This window comes from Sinocyclocheilus anshuiensis, unplaced genomic scaffold (assembly GCF_001515605.1).
Source record: "Sinocyclocheilus anshuiensis isolate Anshui unplaced genomic scaffold, SAMN03320099.WGS_v1.1 scaffold1462, whole genome shotgun sequence".
NCBI classification, from domain to species: domain Eukaryota; kingdom Metazoa; phylum Chordata; class Actinopteri; order Cypriniformes; family Cyprinidae; genus Sinocyclocheilus; species Sinocyclocheilus anshuiensis.
Genome location: NW_015558644.1, coordinates 552,995 through 571,766, shown reverse-complemented (window position 1 = coordinate 571,766; position 18,772 = coordinate 552,995). Strand labels below are relative to the sequence as shown.

Below are 18,772 nucleotides of genomic sequence, written 5' to 3'. Positions count from 1 at the left end.
TCTCTCTCTCTCTCTCTCTCTCTCTCTCTCTGTTTTAAGTTACTTACTTTTTTTTTTCAATAAGTGCATTTAATGAAATCTTTTCTCTGCTTTTTACAGTCAGAGATACGGACTAATGCCACTGATGTCGGTCTAGTTGCCAAAGCCACAGACAACCTTCTGGAGAGCCTGGGATCACTGGCTGTGGAGGTAGACCTCATATTATTCACTTACCATTGAAGTCTATGAGTTTATCACTACAGACAAGGTAGAACAATCCTGAGCAGTCCTGTGAACTGTCAAAGAACTACATGTGAGAGTTGTCTATCATAATTCAAACAAACTGCACACAGTAAGGCTCTAAAATCATCCCATAAGAGTGAAAGTGACATTTAATGGCGAGTGACGCAGCAGTAAAGGTGTCGCACTGGGCCTGTATGTGGCGATGGGTTCGGTAGTGTCTCATTTGCCAGCTGTAGCAGTGCACAGTGGGAGGAAGAGAAAGTTTTTTCAGCTCCCAGCTGAACAGATATACAACCAAGCACAGCTGAACAAGCATCCAGAGAGAGAGTAACACAATCTACTCAGCAGTCAGTTTCCAAAAACCGCACTAAAGACGTTTGCTTAACGCAGTGAGATGGGCGTTCATGACCTGTTTGTCCATACAAAAGCCCCTCTGTTTTCTTCTCAACTGAGATGGAAATCTTTGGCTACGAGTCTAAGTGAATGGAGCAACCCACTGCTCTAGTTTGCTGGCTCACTTTCACGTTTGAGACGGATGGTGAATTCCAGTAACCTTTCAATGTGTTGGTATGAGACTGGGTGAAGTGCAAAAACATTTTCTTGATCAGTATTTGTGTCTTGTTTTCCGGTAAAAATTATCTAGGCAACCTTAAAATAAGATAAATACTTGAAAAGCAAAATTACAGAAGAGATATGGAACTATTAAGGCTATGAACAATAATGTTTAAAAGTTTGGAATAATTAAGGGTGTTCAATTATATAAAAAAATGTTTTCTATTTTAATATCCTGTAAAATGTAATGTATTCCTGTGATGCAAAGCTGAATTTTCAGCATCATTACTTCAGTCTTCAGTGTCACATGATCCTTCAGAAATCAATCTAATATGCTATATATCTTAATTTGCTGCTCAGGAAACATTTCCCATTATTATCAGTGCTGATGCTGCTTACTACTTTTTTTTTAAGATTCTTTGATAAAAAGATTTTCTTTTTTTTTTAATTTGAAATAGAAATATTTTGTACCATTAGAAATGTCTTTAATGTCACTTTTGATCAATTTAATGTGTTATTGCTGAATAAGCTTACTTGCCACAGCATTTAGAATGGTTGTGTATCATGATTTCCACAAAAACATTAAGCAGCAAAAACTTTTCTTATTTCTTGTGCACCAAATCAGCATATTAGAAATGAATGAGTTTGTTCTATTTATTCTGGAAATAAGAAAAAAAAAGCAGTTTGCCTATGAAGTTCGCCTACCCTTGCCCTCCCTTTGTGATGTTTATATGGCACTTTATTCCTTCTTGATTTCTTGCTCTCTCCCCCTCTGTGAGAGTGCTTTGTTTTTGCAGTAGGACATCTGTTGCACCCTCCGCCCTCCATTCTCTGTGAAACTTTTACTCAAAATTAGCAGCACGCGACTTGTTTGCTTGCTGAGTCAGATCCATAAGGCTCTCATGGTTTTATCCTGCACAGTTAGTTTTATCCACATCTGAATGACCTGGAGAAGCAATTCTCTACTTAGTCGATATCTTCGAAATACTAACCTGCTGCTTACTGCATACTGCCTACTATTTTTTGTTTAACTGTACGCACCATTTACTCTGTCTGTATACATACTGTATTTTACAGTAAAAGCAAGAGTAGTGTGCTTAGCAAAACATGTTTGTATTTCTCTTACCTCCAAAGATTCAAGTTGACTCGAGATTGAAAATGCACCTGTAGGAAAGAAAAATCACTAATAAGATGTTTCAGTTGTTTCTCTTAGACAGCAGTCAGATTAAATGGAGACACACTTGAAACTTTTTCTTAAGATTTATAATAAAAATAAAAGTTTTTTCGGGGCAGTTGCGTTTGTTTAAATGTGAAATGTCATGACCAGCATAGAATAACATTTCTTTTCCTGTCAGCCAACCTCGAAAATCAAACCTCCCAGCTTAGAAATGCATTTATGATAGACTTTTATTTTATTTTTTACAAAACCCTTTGTGCGCTGAAAAAGCAGAACCAGCTTTTCATGGGAGGGTTTGTTTGTCTAAAGCGAGTTGTGTTAGGTTTGACAGGCCCTTGGGGCATTGGCTCTCTGGATTCAGGATTGTTGGGTAAAACTTGTAATCATAAGTTAGACAATGACAGTAGCTGTCAAGGATTAGGCAAACACAGCCTGCACTGGAGTGAATAATAAAACTCTAACATTATCTCTCCTAATAGTTGTCAATTTTCTCTGTCATGTACTGTTAAAGGGATAGTTCTCCCAAAATTAAAATTCTTGTTATTTACTGACCCTTATGTTGTTCCAAACCCATATGACTTTCTTTCTTTCTTCAGTGAAACACAAAAGGAGATGTTGGTTTCGCTTCTTTTCAATTAGAATGAATAGAAACTGGAGCTTTCATGTTTCAGAAAGGACACAAAAGCACCATAAAAGTATCATGATAGTAGTCCAAACGTGTGCACTATATTCCAAAGATCCCACGGATTTGTGACTCATTCGATTCAGTTCAGAAAAACAGTCTGAATGATGAATAATGAAAAAAAAATACCATATGAGTTTGGATCTACATGAGGGTGAGAAATGATGAGAGAATTTACCTTTTTTGGGTCAACTAATTGTTTTAAGACGTACACCAGTTTAGTATTAAAAACCGACATGCCTGTTTAACAAACTAATGGAAACCTCTTAAGTAAATTTGTTATGTGATTACATATCAATCAGCCTTCTTGACTCCAATTACAATTGTCTGTCCTTCTTTCAGCTGGCCAGTATGAGGAGCTGGAGTGACCTGCGAAACGAAATCTTGTTTCTGACAGAAAACGCCACCGGCTCACCGAGTCTGATGTACCAGGCTGTGTCCCGAATCGTGTGTGGACATCCGGAAGGCGGTGGCCTCAAGATCAAATCCCTCAACTGGTACGAGGACAGCAACTTCCAGGCACTGTTCGGCAGCCACAACGACAGTGATGACGAACCGGTTTCAGTCTATGACAACACCACCAGTACGTCAAAGCTACAACAGTGTTATTTCGTTTTTTTTATTATATACTATTATAGTTTTTATTAATATTTAGAATTAGCTTTTATTTAAATTTTTTTAGTCATGTTTTGTCCTTTTGTCATTTTTATTAGTTTTTTAATATTTTTATTTTATTAATATTTCTATTTAGCTTTAATTTATTTTATATTTCATTTTTAATTTTAGTAATTGTAATACTTCAGTTTCAGTTAATTTTCAAGGCAACATTTTTTTTTTTTAAGTTTAAGTTTAATTCTGATAAATCTTGATATATCATAAAATACTTTTCTATGTCCCAGGGCAGGTTGATGTTTAAAAAAATCAATACAAAATAAAAAAAAATTAAGTTATTTTATTGCGGCTTTATTTCAGTTAACTAAAACACTTTTTTATAGTTTTAGTTTTAGTTAACAAAAACAGCCCTGATCTACAACAGAAATTAACATGCTTTTTCAACAAAATGCATTGCGCTTGAAAGAAGATTCTAGCATACTGCATAATAGATATGCAGTATGATGCAGAGTATGTGACATTAAATGAATGCTAAATTGTTCTTTAATGCATAGTCTTATGTATTGTGCTTCTAGCTCCGTACTGTAACAACTTGATGAAGAACATGGAAGCCAGTCCCATCTCTCGAATGATCTGGAGAGCATTGAAACCTCTCCTGATGGGGAAGATCCTCTACACACCACACAGCCCTGCAACACAGAAGATCATTCATGAGGTAACCTTCCAAAAAAAAAAAAAACACAAATATGTGCATGGTACTTTCAATGATTTGTTGATTAACACCCTTGTTCTTTCCCAGGTCAACAAGACATTTCAGGAGCTCGGAATTCTACGAGATTTAGGAGGAATGTGGGAAGAAGCCAGACCGAAGGTTTGGAATTTCATGGAGAACAGTGAAGAAATGGATCTGATGCGGGTATGATATGCCTTACTCTCATTACTGCTCCCATGTGGCTGAAAGTTGCAGTGCAAAACTGGAACTAGTCAACATTACCAATGTTGAAGCTAATTTTAATTTCCATTTCTTTGTTCTTCCAAACTCAGACGCTTCTTCGAAACAATGCCACTGCTAGTTTTTTCAGTGTCCAGTTGGCTGGGACTCAGTGGAGCATGGAGGATGTTATAAGCTTCTTGTCTAAGCACTCCGAAGACACGCGTCCCCATGGAATGGCATTTACATGGCGGGACGTCTTCAATGAGACGGACCAGTCCATTATGAGCATATCCCGTTTCATGGAGGTCAGAACACCTCTCTTTCATGCTACCTTTTCCTTTCTTTTCTCCTCCTACACGTTTCCTTTCCATCTCATAATCCATCTGTCTCCCACATACATACTTTCACATAAAACACATCAACAACCAATCATGATTCCCATAGCACATGCATGTCACAACCAGCTGGATTTCACGTGTGTCGGGAGAAAGGCACATGCAAAACGTGTTTGGATGTCCTGTTCCATGAATTGTGTGGGATTTTGAGTTTTGAATATGTCTAATTCAACAATATGACGTATGTTAGTAATCCAAAATGAGATGTGAAAGATAAAAAGGAAGTGAAAATCAACTTGAATGTAGATTAAAGAGATGTATAACATGACTGGAGAAGACAAACAACACGCAGTCATTTTGAATGGGTCAAAAGTTCCCTTTTACAGTAATACAAGACCAAACTAAAGACTATTACAGGTCAAATAGATTATTTTAGGTCAGTTATAAAAGTTATTAATTAAATCACACACTGTAGCATGTTTATAGTCTAATACAGTCAAATAAAATAAACTCACTATCTAATAAAGACACATTGTGACTTAATGGTGTTGTTTTTTACAGTGTGTAAACCTGGATAAACTTGAACCTGTGAGCACAGAGGAGAAACTGGTGAACGAGTCCATAAGTCTCCTGGATAACAGAAAGTTTTGGGCGGGAATTGTGTTTCTGGAAATGCAGTCCAACAGCTCTGAACTTCCCCCACACGTCAATTACAAGATCCGCATGGACATTGACAATGTGGAGCGCACAAACAAGATTAAAGATGGGTAAGTCAGTGTTTTCTTTTCTTAACTGCCCAATGATGGAGACTAGATAGTATGCTGTGAAATCACATGCTTATTGTGTTTTTTTGTTGGCAGGTATTGGGATCCTGGTCCCAGGGCTGATCCGTTTGAGGATTTGCGGTATATTTGGGGAGGATTTACTTACCTTCAGGATGTAGTTGAACACAGCATCATCAGAGCAGTTACTGGGACCAAAGAGAAGACTGGTGTTTACATCCAACAGATGCCTTATCCATGTTACGTAGATGATATGTAAGCATTCCACAGCACTGCAAATAAACATCAAGCGTAGTGTTAGTTCTGGCAGGTCACGTTAGTCAAGCTCGCATCAGCTGACTCTCAGCTGATCCCCATCTACCTATGGGAATACGACACCTATCTAAGCATTCATATATAAGGTCCCTCAGTATTATCAGCAGTTTTCGCATTGCTCAATAGCTAATTACCCTCCTCCATCCCCAACTCCTCCTCTGTCAGTCGGGATTCAGCCTTCTGATTCTCCTTGAATCAGACTAATTCTAAAATGTGTACATAAAATTATTGAACTTTAACAATATCTGCAATACATTTATGTTAGTTCTGTTCTGTTTACCCTGGGGGGTTATTGCAGCTCTCCCTGCTCTCGTCCATGCTAGGCTGCATGGAGGCGCAGGGAGTTCTTGCCCAGAACAGAACCATACCGCCAATCCAAACTGTATGCTAATTGTCAATCATCTTTGACGATAGTGGTCCTGACAGAACTAATCGAATAACAGAGATGACAAATTATGAAGGGAATGTTTTTAAACAGAAAAAAAAAATACACTGCATGCTTGTCCAGATTGCTTTATGCTAGTCTTTCAGTATGTTCTGTAACAGTAGGAACAGTTATTAAAAATTCCCCTCTTTTCCTGTAGTTTCCTTCGCATTATGAGCCGTTCCATGCCACTTTTCATGACTCTGGCCTGGATGTACTCGGTGGCAATCATCATCAAAGGCGTCGTCTATGAGAAGGAGGCCCGGCTCAAGGAGACCATGAGGATTATGGGATTGGACAATGGAATCCTGTGGTTCAGCTGGTTCATTAGCAGCCTCATCCCTCTTCTCATCAGCGCAGGCCTGCTGGTTCTTCTACTCAAGGTACTAAAAAGACATCAGCAGATCTTAAGACAGGTTGTTTTCTAGGGAGCACACTTTTTCCATTACAAAAAACATTTAGTAATCAATTACAATTATTACAAATTATTTATACTGTATTGCAATTTTGACTTTTTTCCTGTTTTAGGATTTTTTATGTTAGGAGTGCTAAGTGACTTTATGGCCATTATTCCATCATCCCTTAGTGTTATTTGATCTGAATATTTGTTTTTTTTATTGTACCACTTATTATTATTATTGTTGTTGTTGTTATGATAAGTAGTAGTAGTAAAACTATTACAAAAAAAAAAAAACAGATAAAAAAATTAAAAATTTTGCCTTGGCAACTAACTGATATAAAATAAGTTGATGTACCAAAATTACTAAAACTGAAATAAAAAATACATTAAAGCTAAATTGAAATATGAAAATAAATAAAATATGAAAATAATAACATATATGACAAATTATGACAAAAGCACATAAAATGATTACAAACTAAAATAAAAATTAAAAATTGAATATATAAAAGTTAAAGCATTAATTCAAAATATTAATAAATACTATAATATTAAATTAATTAATTAATAATACTTATGTACTGTAACACTAATTATTTTTATTATTATCAATGTTATTTTAGTATATTTGAGATATTATTATAGTTTTTAATAACATTTTGAATATTTTATTAATATTAATATTTTCATTTTTAAGTTTCAGTAATTTTGTTGTTTTTGCAGTTTTTGTTTTACATATATATATATATATATATATATATATATGTGTGTGTGTGTGTGTGTGTGTGTTTGTGTGTGTGTGTGTGTGTTTGTGTGTGTGTGTGTGTGTGTGTGTGTAAAACAAACTACTTTTTATTAATTTTTATTTCTGTTAGTTTTAGTTGTATATATAAAATATACCCTGTAGTAACCCTGATTATTATGATTAATTGTAATAAGGAATATTATTCATTATGTGGCATTCTTTAAGAAATCGTCATTAATAGAAGCAAAACAGAGCTAATAACCCTGAATTCTTTTACCTTTCCAGATGGGTAATCTCCTGCCCTATAGTGACCCTGGCGTAGTCTTCCTCTTCCTCGGGTCATTCGCCGTGGTAACCATCATGCAGTGTTTTCTGATCAGTACGGCGTTCGCACGTGCCAACCTGGCAGCAGCTTGCGGGGGCATTATCTACTTCACCCTCTACCTGCCTTATGTGCTCTGTGTGGCTTGGCAAGACTACGTGGGCTTCACTGCCAAAGTCATCGCTGTAAGTTTATGACCATCTGCAAAAAATTTGTTAAAAAATATCAGTTACAAAGTGCAAATGTGTTTGTGTTTGTGTGCAGCGTCATCGGTTGTTGGCCAAATCCATTAGGTTGTCATACAGTATATTGCATAAGGAAACTAATTTATACTGCTCTCCTTATCTAAAATGACCTACAGGTGCGATGAGAATATCTTAACTGTAAAATGGCACTTTAAACCCATTGTAGGGTTTGGTTCCTGACACTAGATTACAAGGAATCTTCACTGGGGTATTCCTGTTTAAACTAGTTAAATGCTGGTGAGATTACATTGACCAAGGCACTTAACCCTAGGGTCTTTCAAGGTGGATTGATCCTGCGCAGTTACCTAGTTACATGTCATTAAAGTGACTTAAAGTAGAATTATCGCATGAACTTCAGGTCCTGCTGGAACAACCTGAGATTAAGTGTCCAGCTCATGGGCACAAAGGTAATCTCAGTCAGTACATTTATATTCACTTTGAAAGCAATTTGAACTATTTGAGGTACACTAAAACAATATATATATATTTTTTTTTTAAGGTCATATAAATGATTTAATCTGACTGAAATCATACCAGTCTAATTTTTTACTCTTTTTTTTTAACTCAATGTTTTTTATCTTGTTTTCCAGTAAAAATATCTAAACATTCTTTATTGACAATTTACTTTAGAACCAAAATCATGTAAGATATTAAATCTGTTTTCTGAGAAATTTATCAAAATTAAGTGAGTTGATGCTTTAACTGAGTAAAAAAATAATAATTTTGCCTTTTGAATTAAGTCCCCCTCAAATTACTTCTTTTTGGATCAAGAAACCTTGACTAACATTATATGTGTACTACAGGGTGGACAAAACAACACAATTTACATCTAATTTGGTTGTGTCCACAGAGCTTACTGTCTCCAGTGGCATTTGGATTTGGCTGTGAGTATTTTGCCCTGTTTGAGGAGCAAGGTGTAGGCATCCAATGGAATAACCTCTTCTCTAGCCCCATGGAAGAAGACAACTACAACCTCACCACCTGCCTCATCCTCATGTACTTTGATGCCTTCCTGTATGGGGTCATGACCTGGTACATTGAGGCCGTGTTCCCAGGGCAGTATGGCATTCCCAGGCCATGGTACTTCCCTTTCACTAAATCCTACTGGTTTGGAGAGAGCAACACAAACAATACTGCAGTTCATGGAAAGAAGGGCAATGCTGGGGGTAAGAAAGGTTTTTTTTATAAGGGATACGCCTGATGATTATTTTCATGTTAAAAACTATACTTTTTGGAGAGGCGGTTCATATTAAGAAGCCACTGGCACATGCAGCTATGTTTAGTGACATATCTGGCTTTCAGTGGCATGTGCCAGTGGACTGTTTTGAGTTTTGAATTTGATCATTAGATATAATCTTAAAAAACAATTGATTAATTGTGTTTGTGTTGTTTTTTAAAGATGTCTGCATTGAAGAGGAACCCACTCACCTTGAATTGGGAGTTTACATTAAGAATCTTGTGAAGGTCTACCGTCATGGCAAAAAGCTAGCAGTCGATGGGTTGACACTTGGCTTCTATGAGGGGCAAATAACTTCTTTCCTAGGTCACAATGGAGCTGGAAAAACCACCACCATGTAAGTTCACATTTCACTTTTTATTCATAAAATAAATAAATAAAATCTAATAAAAATGAATAATGTATAACTGTTTCAAATCAGCATATTAGAATGATTTCTGAAGGATCATATGGATTGCAGTAATGGCTGCTTGGACTTTGTTTGTTTTTTTTCTTTCTTTCTTTTTGGTTACAATATCTAACCCTCCAATTTGCCTTCAATGTTTTAGGTCTATCCTAACTGGCCTTTTCCCTCCCACCTCTGGCACTGCATATATAATGGGCAAAGATATTCGCTCAGAGCTCAGTTCGATCAGACAGAGCCTCGGAGTGTGTCCACAACACAACGTCCTCTTCAGCATGTAAGTGCTTTAATCAGACCTTGCAAGAAAAATGATGCGAAAACAAGTCACATATTAGTTGATGTTAAGGTTGTATAAATCAGTTCTGTGGATGCTAATCCACCTTTTGCTTGGCCTGGTGTATTTCAGGTTGACAGTAGAAGAGCACATCTGGTTCTACGCCCGTCTGAAGGGTCTGTCTGAGGAGGAAGTGAAGGCTGAGACGGAGCAGATTCTGACTGATACCGGCCTTCCACACAAACGCAAATCCAGGACCAGCCAACTGTCCGGTGTGTAGCATTATGACCTCTGAAATTTTGATTTGTTAGTTGTTTGATTTGTTGCAAACTTACACTTTTGTGCTCCTTAGGTGGTATGCAGAGGAAACTCTCGGTAGCCCTTGCTTTTGTTGGAGGGTCAAAGGTTGTTATTCTGGACGAGCCCACTGCTGGTGTGGACCCATACGCTCGAAGAGGCATCTGGGACCTTCTTCTGAAGTATCGTGCAGGTAACTACCCCATTCGTTTTGTATTTAAAAACAAAGAAAATGCCATCAGATCTTATTGAATCATTGAGGACTTTTGGTATTTTTTAGGTCGGACTATCATTCTTTCCACCCATCATATGGATGAAGCGGATATTCTGGGCGATCGTATTGCTATCATCTCCCATGGAAAGCTTTGTTGTGTGGGCTCTTCGCTCTTTCTTAAGACTCAACTGGGAACTGGATACTATCTTACCTTGGTGAAGAAAAACACTGAGCCTTCTCTCAGTTCTTGCAGGAACTCGAGCAGCACTGTGTCCTTTGTTAAGAAAGTAAGCACACTAAGAAAACATTGATTAGTTGTTAAGCTAACATGCTAAACACTGTTGTTTCATTGGTTTTCTAGGATGACAATGCATCTGAGAGCAGTTCGGATGCTGGTCTAGGTAGTGACCAAGAGAGCGAAGCCGCCACAGCGATTGGTAAAACACCACAAGACCTCAAACTTTAAAATGATGGATAACTTTTCAGTTCATCACATTATAACTGAATCTTATAATGTGTCTGAATCACTAAAGTTTTCACTTTGTTCAATATGTTCTGTAGGAACTACATGGCCCGAATCTCCTGTTGTTCCTGTTGATGTGGCCCTCATCTCCAGTCTAATCCTGAAGCATGTTCCCGCTGCCCGCATGGTGGAAGACCTTGGTCATGAGATCACATATGTGTTGCCATACGAGTCTGCCAAAGATGGTGCATTCGTTGAGCTCTTCCATGATATGGATGATCGCCTCGCTGACCTTTGCATTTCAAGCTATGGTGTCTCAGATACTACACTTGAAGAGGTACGTGTAGCTTGTCTTGGTTTTTATCTGTCAAGAAAAGCTTTAGGATGCTAGCTGTGATTTTTGACAACATGTGCAAGTTACTAATGATATTTCTTGTTTGTCTTCATAGATTTTCCTTAAAGTGGCAGAGGACAGTGGAGTTGACACAGAAATTATCTCAGGTAAATTTGTACCTCACTATTAGCTGTCTAGTAAATGGAATAAGCAATTAAAAGACAAAAAATCCCTTAAAGATCTCATCTTGTATTATGAATTTTGTTAGATGGAACTCTGCCAGTGCGCAGACATAGACAACACTCATTTGGTGCTGACCACCAGAGCTGCCTCAAACCCCTGACTGAAGATGATAACTTTGACTGCAACGACTCTGATGGTGATCCAGGTAGACCTTAAAGCCCTAAAACATCTATACTGTATCATTACAGTAGAGTCAGCCAAATATCTTCTTAATTTGTTTGGGTTTAAATGTGTCGTTGATATATTTGATCGCCAGAATCGAAAGAGACCGACTATTTGAGCGTTTCCAATGGGAAAGGATCATTTCAGGTGAAAGGCTGGAGTTTGAAGAGGCAACAGTTTGTGGCTTTGTTGTGGAAGAGATTGCTTTATGCTCGCCGCTCAAGGAAAGGCTTCTTCGCACAGGTAGGAATGAGAAATATAGTCAATAAAAAAAACTAAACCTAGGCTGGGTTTACCAAAATCATCGTAAGTAGATCATAGAAACTGTTAGTGCCAATTGTTTCTACGATTCCCAAAAACAACGTAAGCCTAAGTAGATTGGATGCACTATTGGTGCCAATGATTTCTATGATTCCCCAAAGCATTGTAAACCTAAGTAGATTGTAAAGACTACTGATGCCAGTGGTTTCTAAAATCTAGTTAGGCTCATGCTACTTTTGGGAAACGCAGCCCATGTCAGTACAGTTCAGTTTTGATCAACTCACTTTGATTCTCTTTGCAGATTGTTCTTCCCGCTGTGTTTGTATGCATCGCTCTGGTGTTCAGTCTTATTGTGCCACCATTCGGAAAATATCCCAGCCTGGCTCTTAATCCCTGGATGTATGAAGAACAGTTTACTTTCATCAGGTATGATAAGGACAACATGCGCTACTCAACATAAATTTAAAAAGCTTGCATGGAACCATTTAGATTAAATATGGTCTTTCTTTGTCACAGTGATGATGCTCCACATGATATAAGCACACAAAAATTACTCAACGCTTTGTTAGATGATCCTAGCTTTGGAACGCGATGCATGGAAGGAGAACCAATTCCGTAAGTAACTTACAGTATATGAAACATTTTTTTGTAACTGCTATTATTTTTAATTCAGGAAAAAACTAAGCTTGTCTTCTCCCATGGTTTCAGTGATGCTCCCTGTACAATGGGCGATGAGGAATGGTCTACTCCAGAAGTGGCAGAAAGTGTGATGGACATTTTCACATCAACAAACTGGACCATGGACAACCCATCGCCTGCTTGCGAGTGCAGCTGTAATGGTAAAAAGAAGATGCTCCCAGAATGCCCTGCTGGTGCAGGTGGACTGCCACCTCCTCAGATTAAGATCAGTGAGACTGAGACCCTCCAGAACCTGACGGGACGAAACATCTCAGACTATCTAGTGAAGACCTACGCACAGATCATTGGGAAAAGGTTTGGCCTGATTGTCTATCCAAATGAACAGAAATAGTTCAGCAGCATCATTCAACACATTAACGGATTGTTTCTTTCATAGCTTAAAGAACAAGATATGGGTGAACGAATTCAGATATGGAGGATTTTCATTGGGTGCTAGAAGCACTCAGTTACTTCCTCCTGCTGAGGAGATTGATGATGCCATCTCTAGAGTCAGGGAAATCTTCCAACTGGGGAAGGTAAGCCAAAACATTGAGTCTTAGGAAATGAATCAAATAGCTCTCAGGAATAGTGCATGAAGTGTTTCTTATCCTACTCTTTTAGGACTCAGGATCAGCGGCCGACCGTTTCTTGAAAAGCCTGTCTGCCTTCATCAATGGGCTGGACACTAAGAATAATGTCAAGGTGAGTGACAATTGGATGACTGCCATTTCTATTTTATATTTTAAATAAGTCTACGTGGAATGATTTTTATTGGCAATTTGTTTTCAGATATGGTTCAATAACAAGGGCTGGCACGGTATTGGAGCTTTCCTCAATGTAATGAACAATGGTATCTTGCGTGCCAGCTTGCCGCCTGGCAAAGACGCCCGTCAGTTTGGCATCACTACGTTCAACCATCCACTCAATCTGACCAAGGAACAGCTTTCTCAAGTGGCCCTGTAAGCATTGAAACATTGATTAAATGAAATGTAAATAACGTTAAGTGCATTGGTCATGTTTTTCTAATCTCTGAACCCTGATTTTGGCATTTCAGAATGACTACCTCAGTGGATGTGCTGGTTTCCATCTGTGTGATCTTCGCCATGTCCTTTGTCCCTGCCAGCTTCGTTGTCTTCCTCATTCAGGAGCGAGTGAATAAGGCCAAGCACATGCAGTTTATCAGTGGAGTTCAGCCATTCCTCTACTGGCTGGCCAACTTTCTCTGGGATATGGTGAGTGTCTGGTTTTGCTTTCAAATCTCATAATGCACCACTCACCTACTTGGCTGCTGACCCAAAATTTCTAATGCACATTTCTGTCTATTTTCTGGTACAGTGCAATTATGTCGTCCCTGCTACTCTGGTGATCATGATCTTTGTGTGCTTTCAACAAAAAGCCTACGTCTCCGCCACCAACCTGCCTGTTCTTGCCCTTCTACTGCTTCTTTATGGGTAAAAAAGACAGATCAAGACATTCACTTATATCAAAAATACCAGCTCAATATGGCGATAATTTATGTAGGTACTGACAATATATTCCATAAATAGAAACAGAAAAAACAGGTTATGAACTATATTTATAAAAGAAATAATAAAATGGGGGGGAAAACCCCAGATTATAAACTATGTTTGGGGACATTTTTTAAAGAAAATTTCAAATAGAAATATAATAAATATAGGAGAAAAACAGATTATAAAGTATGTTTAGGGACATTTTTGAAGAAAACTTTAAATAGAATAAAAATAGAAACATCACATTATAAATTATGTTTGGGTATATTTTCTGAATAAATTGTGAAAGAAATGGAATATAACATACATTTTCTGATTAAGATGTGAAATAGAATAAACATAAGAAAAAAATTAATTATAAAGTGCATACAGGTACATTTTCTGAAGATAATGGGAAAGAAATTTAATAGAAAAAAAAACTTGTTATAAATCACATATCAAATAAATCTAGAACATATATATAGTATGTTTAGAAATATTTTCTAAAAATGATGTGAGTGGTGCTTGTCTTTGCAAAATATCTCTCTTAGATAGTCTGATCCCTAGACATGGCTGGGGGTCCCACATGGGGCCTCTATATATTTCCTTTAGTGAAAGAGCACACCCACATCTACTGTATGTATAAATTCCGCAGATATGGAAAGACCCCTTTGGGGCCCTGTATGGGATTATACATTATACTTTACAAAGCACACAATCTGGGAATCTTCCCTATCGAAAAGAGCTCTCCCTCATGTCTCTATGATATTGTGATACCTAGATATGCTTGGGGCCCGACATGGGGCCTCAATACACTGCCAATTTGCACATAACCTTTTCCCTGGTAATAAATACTTATTCTTGTCTCTCTTCAGATGGTCCATCACTCCTCTTATGTACCCGGCTTCATTCCTCTTCAAAATCCCCAGCACTGCTTACGTGGTTCTCACTAGCGTCAACATCCTCATTGGGATCAATGGCAGCGTGTCCACTTTTGTCATGGAGTTATTTGGAAATAATGTAAGAAATTACTTTTTTGGTTTCATCCTAATGCCATCTTGCTATTTGCTATTCTTAGCAGTAATTTACAAGCACATATAATGATTTCTAATGTCTTCAATCCCTTCTGCAGGAGACTGGTGGCATTAATGACATCCTGAAGAACGTTTTGCTCATCTTTCCACATTTTTGCCTGGGTCGAGGTCTCATCGACATGGTGAAGAATCAGGCCATGGCTGACGCTCTGGAGAGATTTGGTAAGATTAGCTAGCTCCACTTTAAATTTTCATTTTTTGACAGATTACCAATATAAGAGCAATGAATTCCAGAGTTTGACCTCATAAACTTGATCTGTGTCTACTGTATTAACTGTAACTACTGCAAGGGTAAATATTACCTATGCTGAATGCTTACCTTGCATTAGGTGAGAACAGTTTCCGTTCTCCATTGGAGTGGGACATGGTGGGCAAGAATCTTTTTGCTATGGCTGTGGAAGGAGTGGTTTTCTTCATCATCACAGTCCTTATCCAGTACCGTTTCTTCTTTGGACCCAAGTAAGCAACATCACAAGATATTCTAAAACAAATTACATTTATATGAATTGCTAATGAAATTATGGATTAGAAGATTTAGAAGATCTAATATGGTTTGATCATTTCCTGCAGGTCTTTAAGTGCCAAGTTGAGTCCGATTGGAGAGGAGGATGAGGATGTGGCCAGAGAGAGGCAGAGAATCATGAGTGGAGCTGGACAGGGAGACATTCTTGAACTCCGACAACTCACTAAGGTCAGCAGAAATCCTCAGCTGATGAACACAGACATCAACATTAGTATTTCAAATTTAGTCAAATAAATGTTGCCCTCATCAATCTGTCATCCTTTTCTATTACAGGTGTACAAGCGGAAACAGAAGCCCGCTGTTGATCGTCTATGTGTTGGCATTCCTCCAGGAGAGGTAATTCATGACAGCTGCCTCATGATCAGCCTCATTTGAATAAATCACTCTTCTTCTCGTCTACTGTAAGACCACAAACTGACGTGTTTCCTTCTTCTTTCAGTGCTTCGGTCTGCTTGGTGTCAACGGAGCCGGAAAGACCAGTACTTTTAAAATGCTGACCGGAGACTGTGTGGTCACCAAAGGAGAAGCATTCTTGGCTGGGAAAAGGTACAGGCAGTAAAATACAACTAGTTATTATAAGTAGCATATATGATGCTACTTCCTTACTACAGCTTAGTCTATATATATGTTGGTATGTGTGTGTGTGTGTGTTTTTAAGTCATAGGTTCATCTTAAAATTCTGTGGATGCATTTTTTGATGACGCTGCTCCTTCGTTTTTCCAGTATACTCAGAGAAATAGATGAAGTACATCAGAACATGGGCTACTGCCCTCAGTTTGATGCCATCAATGATCTGCTGACAGGACGGGAACACCTGGAATTCTACGCCATCCTGCGTGGTGTACCTGAAAAGGAAGTTTGTGAGGTGAGCAGAGCATATAAACTAACACCAGTACTTAAATAATGATTTACTCTTTTTTTATATATATATATATATATATATATATATATAATTTCATGTTATGTGACCCTTAGGGTGAATCACACTCCCATGTCATATTTTACATATTTACATATTTTTATAATGAAATTATACGTTTAAATAATGAAATGAGACTTATTTTTCACATTTGACATCCCAAATAAGTGCTTGGGCTGCCATAATGTTCATTACCAAAATGCAAAAAATAAATAAAAATAAAAGTATTTATACAGGCTTTAGTGTATGCTGATCATTGTACAAAAATATAAAAAATACTGTATTTCAGTAATAACAATCTCCACTGACAATAAAATTAATTACAAAAAAAAACTGATTTTTTTTGTATTTTGACCATTAAGCACATTTTCCCATTGATTGATTTAAACTTAAAAAATACACAAAAAAATATGAAAAAGGGAAAAAGGTCATGTATTATAGTAATGACAAATCATCATTAAAGGGGTGGTTGACTGCTTTTTTTCTTGGTTTGATTGTGTTTATGGGGTGCAGTGTAACATGTCTTCATGCTTCATTTCAAAAAAAAAAAAAAACGCCTTATTTTTCATATATTTTACCTTTATTGTAAGCCACTGTTTCCATTGTCATTTGAACGGCCGGTTGACTTCCTGTTTCTATGATATCACTCCCTCAGAAATATGCAATGGGCTCAGATTGGTTTGCCGGCCCAGTGTGTTGTGATTCGTTAACCGCCTACTGCACTTTGTCTGGAACATGGCCCCGCCCCCTTCGTTGCATGTTCCCAGGGGCGGGGTTTATGTACATTTCTGGGTTTGTGATGCAACGAACCCGGGAAGTAGCTCGTTGTAGTCCCTACGAGCCGTTTTTGCAGGCATTAAACTACCAGAATTTTAAAAGACCCGTTTGCATAGAACTCCATTTGCAGCGCCGTAACTTTGCAGATATTGTTTATGCTCAAACAGCAACATTACACACTAACTAACGATTAAAAAAGTGAAATCGCAATCAACCACCCCTTTAAGAAAACAATGAAATTTAAAAAATAATGGTAATGACAATTTGAGGGATAATGTAAAACAGACATTTTTGTTTTTTATAATGGAATAGTATAGAATAGAATTTTTCTTTTGATTTTGAGGTAAATGTGACCTGGAAATGTTTTGTGAGATTAACCCTAATAGGAAGTGTTGTTAGTTTTACTGATGTGTTGTACCTTGGGCAGGTGGCAGAGTGGGGAATCCGTAAACTGGGCCTCGTAAAGTACGTGGACAAGAAAGCAGGAAGCTACAGCGGTGGCAACATGCGCAAACTCTCCACCGCCATTTCACTCATTGGAGCCCCACCAGTGGTCTTCCTGGTATGTGCAACACACACATGTACACACAAAGACACTTACACAACTGGCTCAAAGTCTTATGCTTCCTAGGGTGAATGTCTGCAAACTAATCAACAAAAACAACATAAGTCTGGATCATATGACCACTGTTTGATTATTCTCTCAGCTGGGTTTCCCGCTCTCGTTGTATAAACCCCTAGAGCTAAATTACCCTGAACTCCTTAGCCTTCGCCTTCAGAGAGGCCTCATAGTGGGTTGATCACACAAAGATCACATAAGAACGCTCAAGATTCAGCAAGCCTGTTTCGGTTCACTTGAGTGTGCAATGCACGTGTGAGGAAGAGATGGTGTTCTTCCCGCCGATGTTGCTGTTCAATGTGTGTTTCCTATGGCCGAAACTGAGTTTTGCTGTGCTTTTGGTTACAGGACGAGCCCACCACTGGAATGGACCCCAAAGCACGACGAGCACTGTGGAACTGCATCCACAGTGTCATCAAAGAGGGACGCTCTGTCCTACTTACCTCACATAGGTACATTGACCAGACTTGTCCTAATACAATTACAGTTTATGCACTTAAACTAAACACTAACAGTCAGCTAATGTTATAGATAAGCACATTAAGTGAGCTATTGCTAAACAGCAGCGCTGACAGCATTGATGATAGTATTGTTTTCCTCTAAAATTTTCATGTCTTAGTTTTTTATCTTAGATTTTTGCAGAGTTTAGACTTCTACCATCTATCACTAGGGGGCAGTATTTCATCTGTTTTCTTCCATACTAACCTACGTTCTGTTCACTCTTAGCATGGAAGAATGTGAAGCGCTGTGCACCAGGATGGCCATCATGGTGAACGGCAGGTTCCGCTGTCTGGGTAGCGTCCAACACCTGAAGAACAGGTACGATCATGAATGATAGAGTGTAGCAGCCGAGTTTCGGAAGTAAGAATCCCTTTCATTTTCTCCATTCGGGAATTGGATAGACAGACCTACCGTGAGATATGAGGTTGTTAATTGATCATCTCTGCTTTGTTGAAGCTGTCAGTTCACATTATTCCAACTTATTTGAGATGGTCCTCACTGCAGAACACAAGATCCAGGGGGCGTGGTTGGATCCA

At 38.1% G+C, this 18,772-nt stretch overlaps 1 protein-coding gene across 2 annotated transcripts in view; it reads left to right on the top strand.

Moving 5' to 3' along the window:
• Positions 1-18,772, top strand: part of LOC107680923 (ATP-binding cassette sub-family A member 1-like) — a 37,416-nt gene that overhangs the window by 16,327 nt on the left and 2,317 nt on the right. For both annotated transcript variants that reach the window (XM_016477015.1, XM_016477017.1), the window contains 38 exons: positions 100-189; positions 2,976-3,216; positions 3,821-3,960; positions 4,045-4,161; positions 4,290-4,484; positions 5,076-5,281; positions 5,375-5,551; positions 6,196-6,418; positions 7,466-7,687; positions 8,598-8,913; positions 9,147-9,321; positions 9,533-9,664; positions 9,794-9,933; positions 10,014-10,151; positions 10,239-10,459; positions 10,534-10,609; positions 10,734-10,972; positions 11,085-11,136; positions 11,238-11,357; positions 11,469-11,617; positions 11,937-12,061; positions 12,152-12,250; positions 12,344-12,628; positions 12,711-12,849; positions 12,935-13,015; positions 13,103-13,272; positions 13,368-13,545; positions 13,649-13,764; positions 14,679-14,823; positions 14,936-15,059; positions 15,227-15,356; positions 15,468-15,588; positions 15,694-15,756; positions 15,860-15,966; positions 16,144-16,285; positions 17,544-17,678; positions 18,084-18,187; positions 18,462-18,554. In XM_016477015.1, the coding sequence (XP_016332501.1) occupies positions 100-189; positions 2,976-3,216; positions 3,821-3,960; positions 4,045-4,161; positions 4,290-4,484; positions 5,076-5,281; positions 5,375-5,551; positions 6,196-6,418; positions 7,466-7,687; positions 8,598-8,913; positions 9,147-9,321; positions 9,533-9,664; positions 9,794-9,933; positions 10,014-10,151; positions 10,239-10,459; positions 10,534-10,609; positions 10,734-10,972; positions 11,085-11,136; positions 11,238-11,357; positions 11,469-11,617; positions 11,937-12,061; positions 12,152-12,250; positions 12,344-12,628; positions 12,711-12,849; positions 12,935-13,015; positions 13,103-13,272; positions 13,368-13,545; positions 13,649-13,764; positions 14,679-14,823; positions 14,936-15,059; positions 15,227-15,356; positions 15,468-15,588; positions 15,694-15,756; positions 15,860-15,966; positions 16,144-16,285; positions 17,544-17,678; positions 18,084-18,187; positions 18,462-18,554 (5,726 nt within the window). The remainder of the gene's footprint in view (positions 1-99; positions 190-2,975; positions 3,217-3,820; positions 3,961-4,044; positions 4,162-4,289; positions 4,485-5,075; positions 5,282-5,374; positions 5,552-6,195; positions 6,419-7,465; positions 7,688-8,597; positions 8,914-9,146; positions 9,322-9,532; positions 9,665-9,793; positions 9,934-10,013; positions 10,152-10,238; positions 10,460-10,533; positions 10,610-10,733; positions 10,973-11,084; positions 11,137-11,237; positions 11,358-11,468; positions 11,618-11,936; positions 12,062-12,151; positions 12,251-12,343; positions 12,629-12,710; positions 12,850-12,934; positions 13,016-13,102; positions 13,273-13,367; positions 13,546-13,648; positions 13,765-14,678; positions 14,824-14,935; positions 15,060-15,226; positions 15,357-15,467; positions 15,589-15,693; positions 15,757-15,859; positions 15,967-16,143; positions 16,286-17,543; positions 17,679-18,083; positions 18,188-18,461; positions 18,555-18,772) is intronic.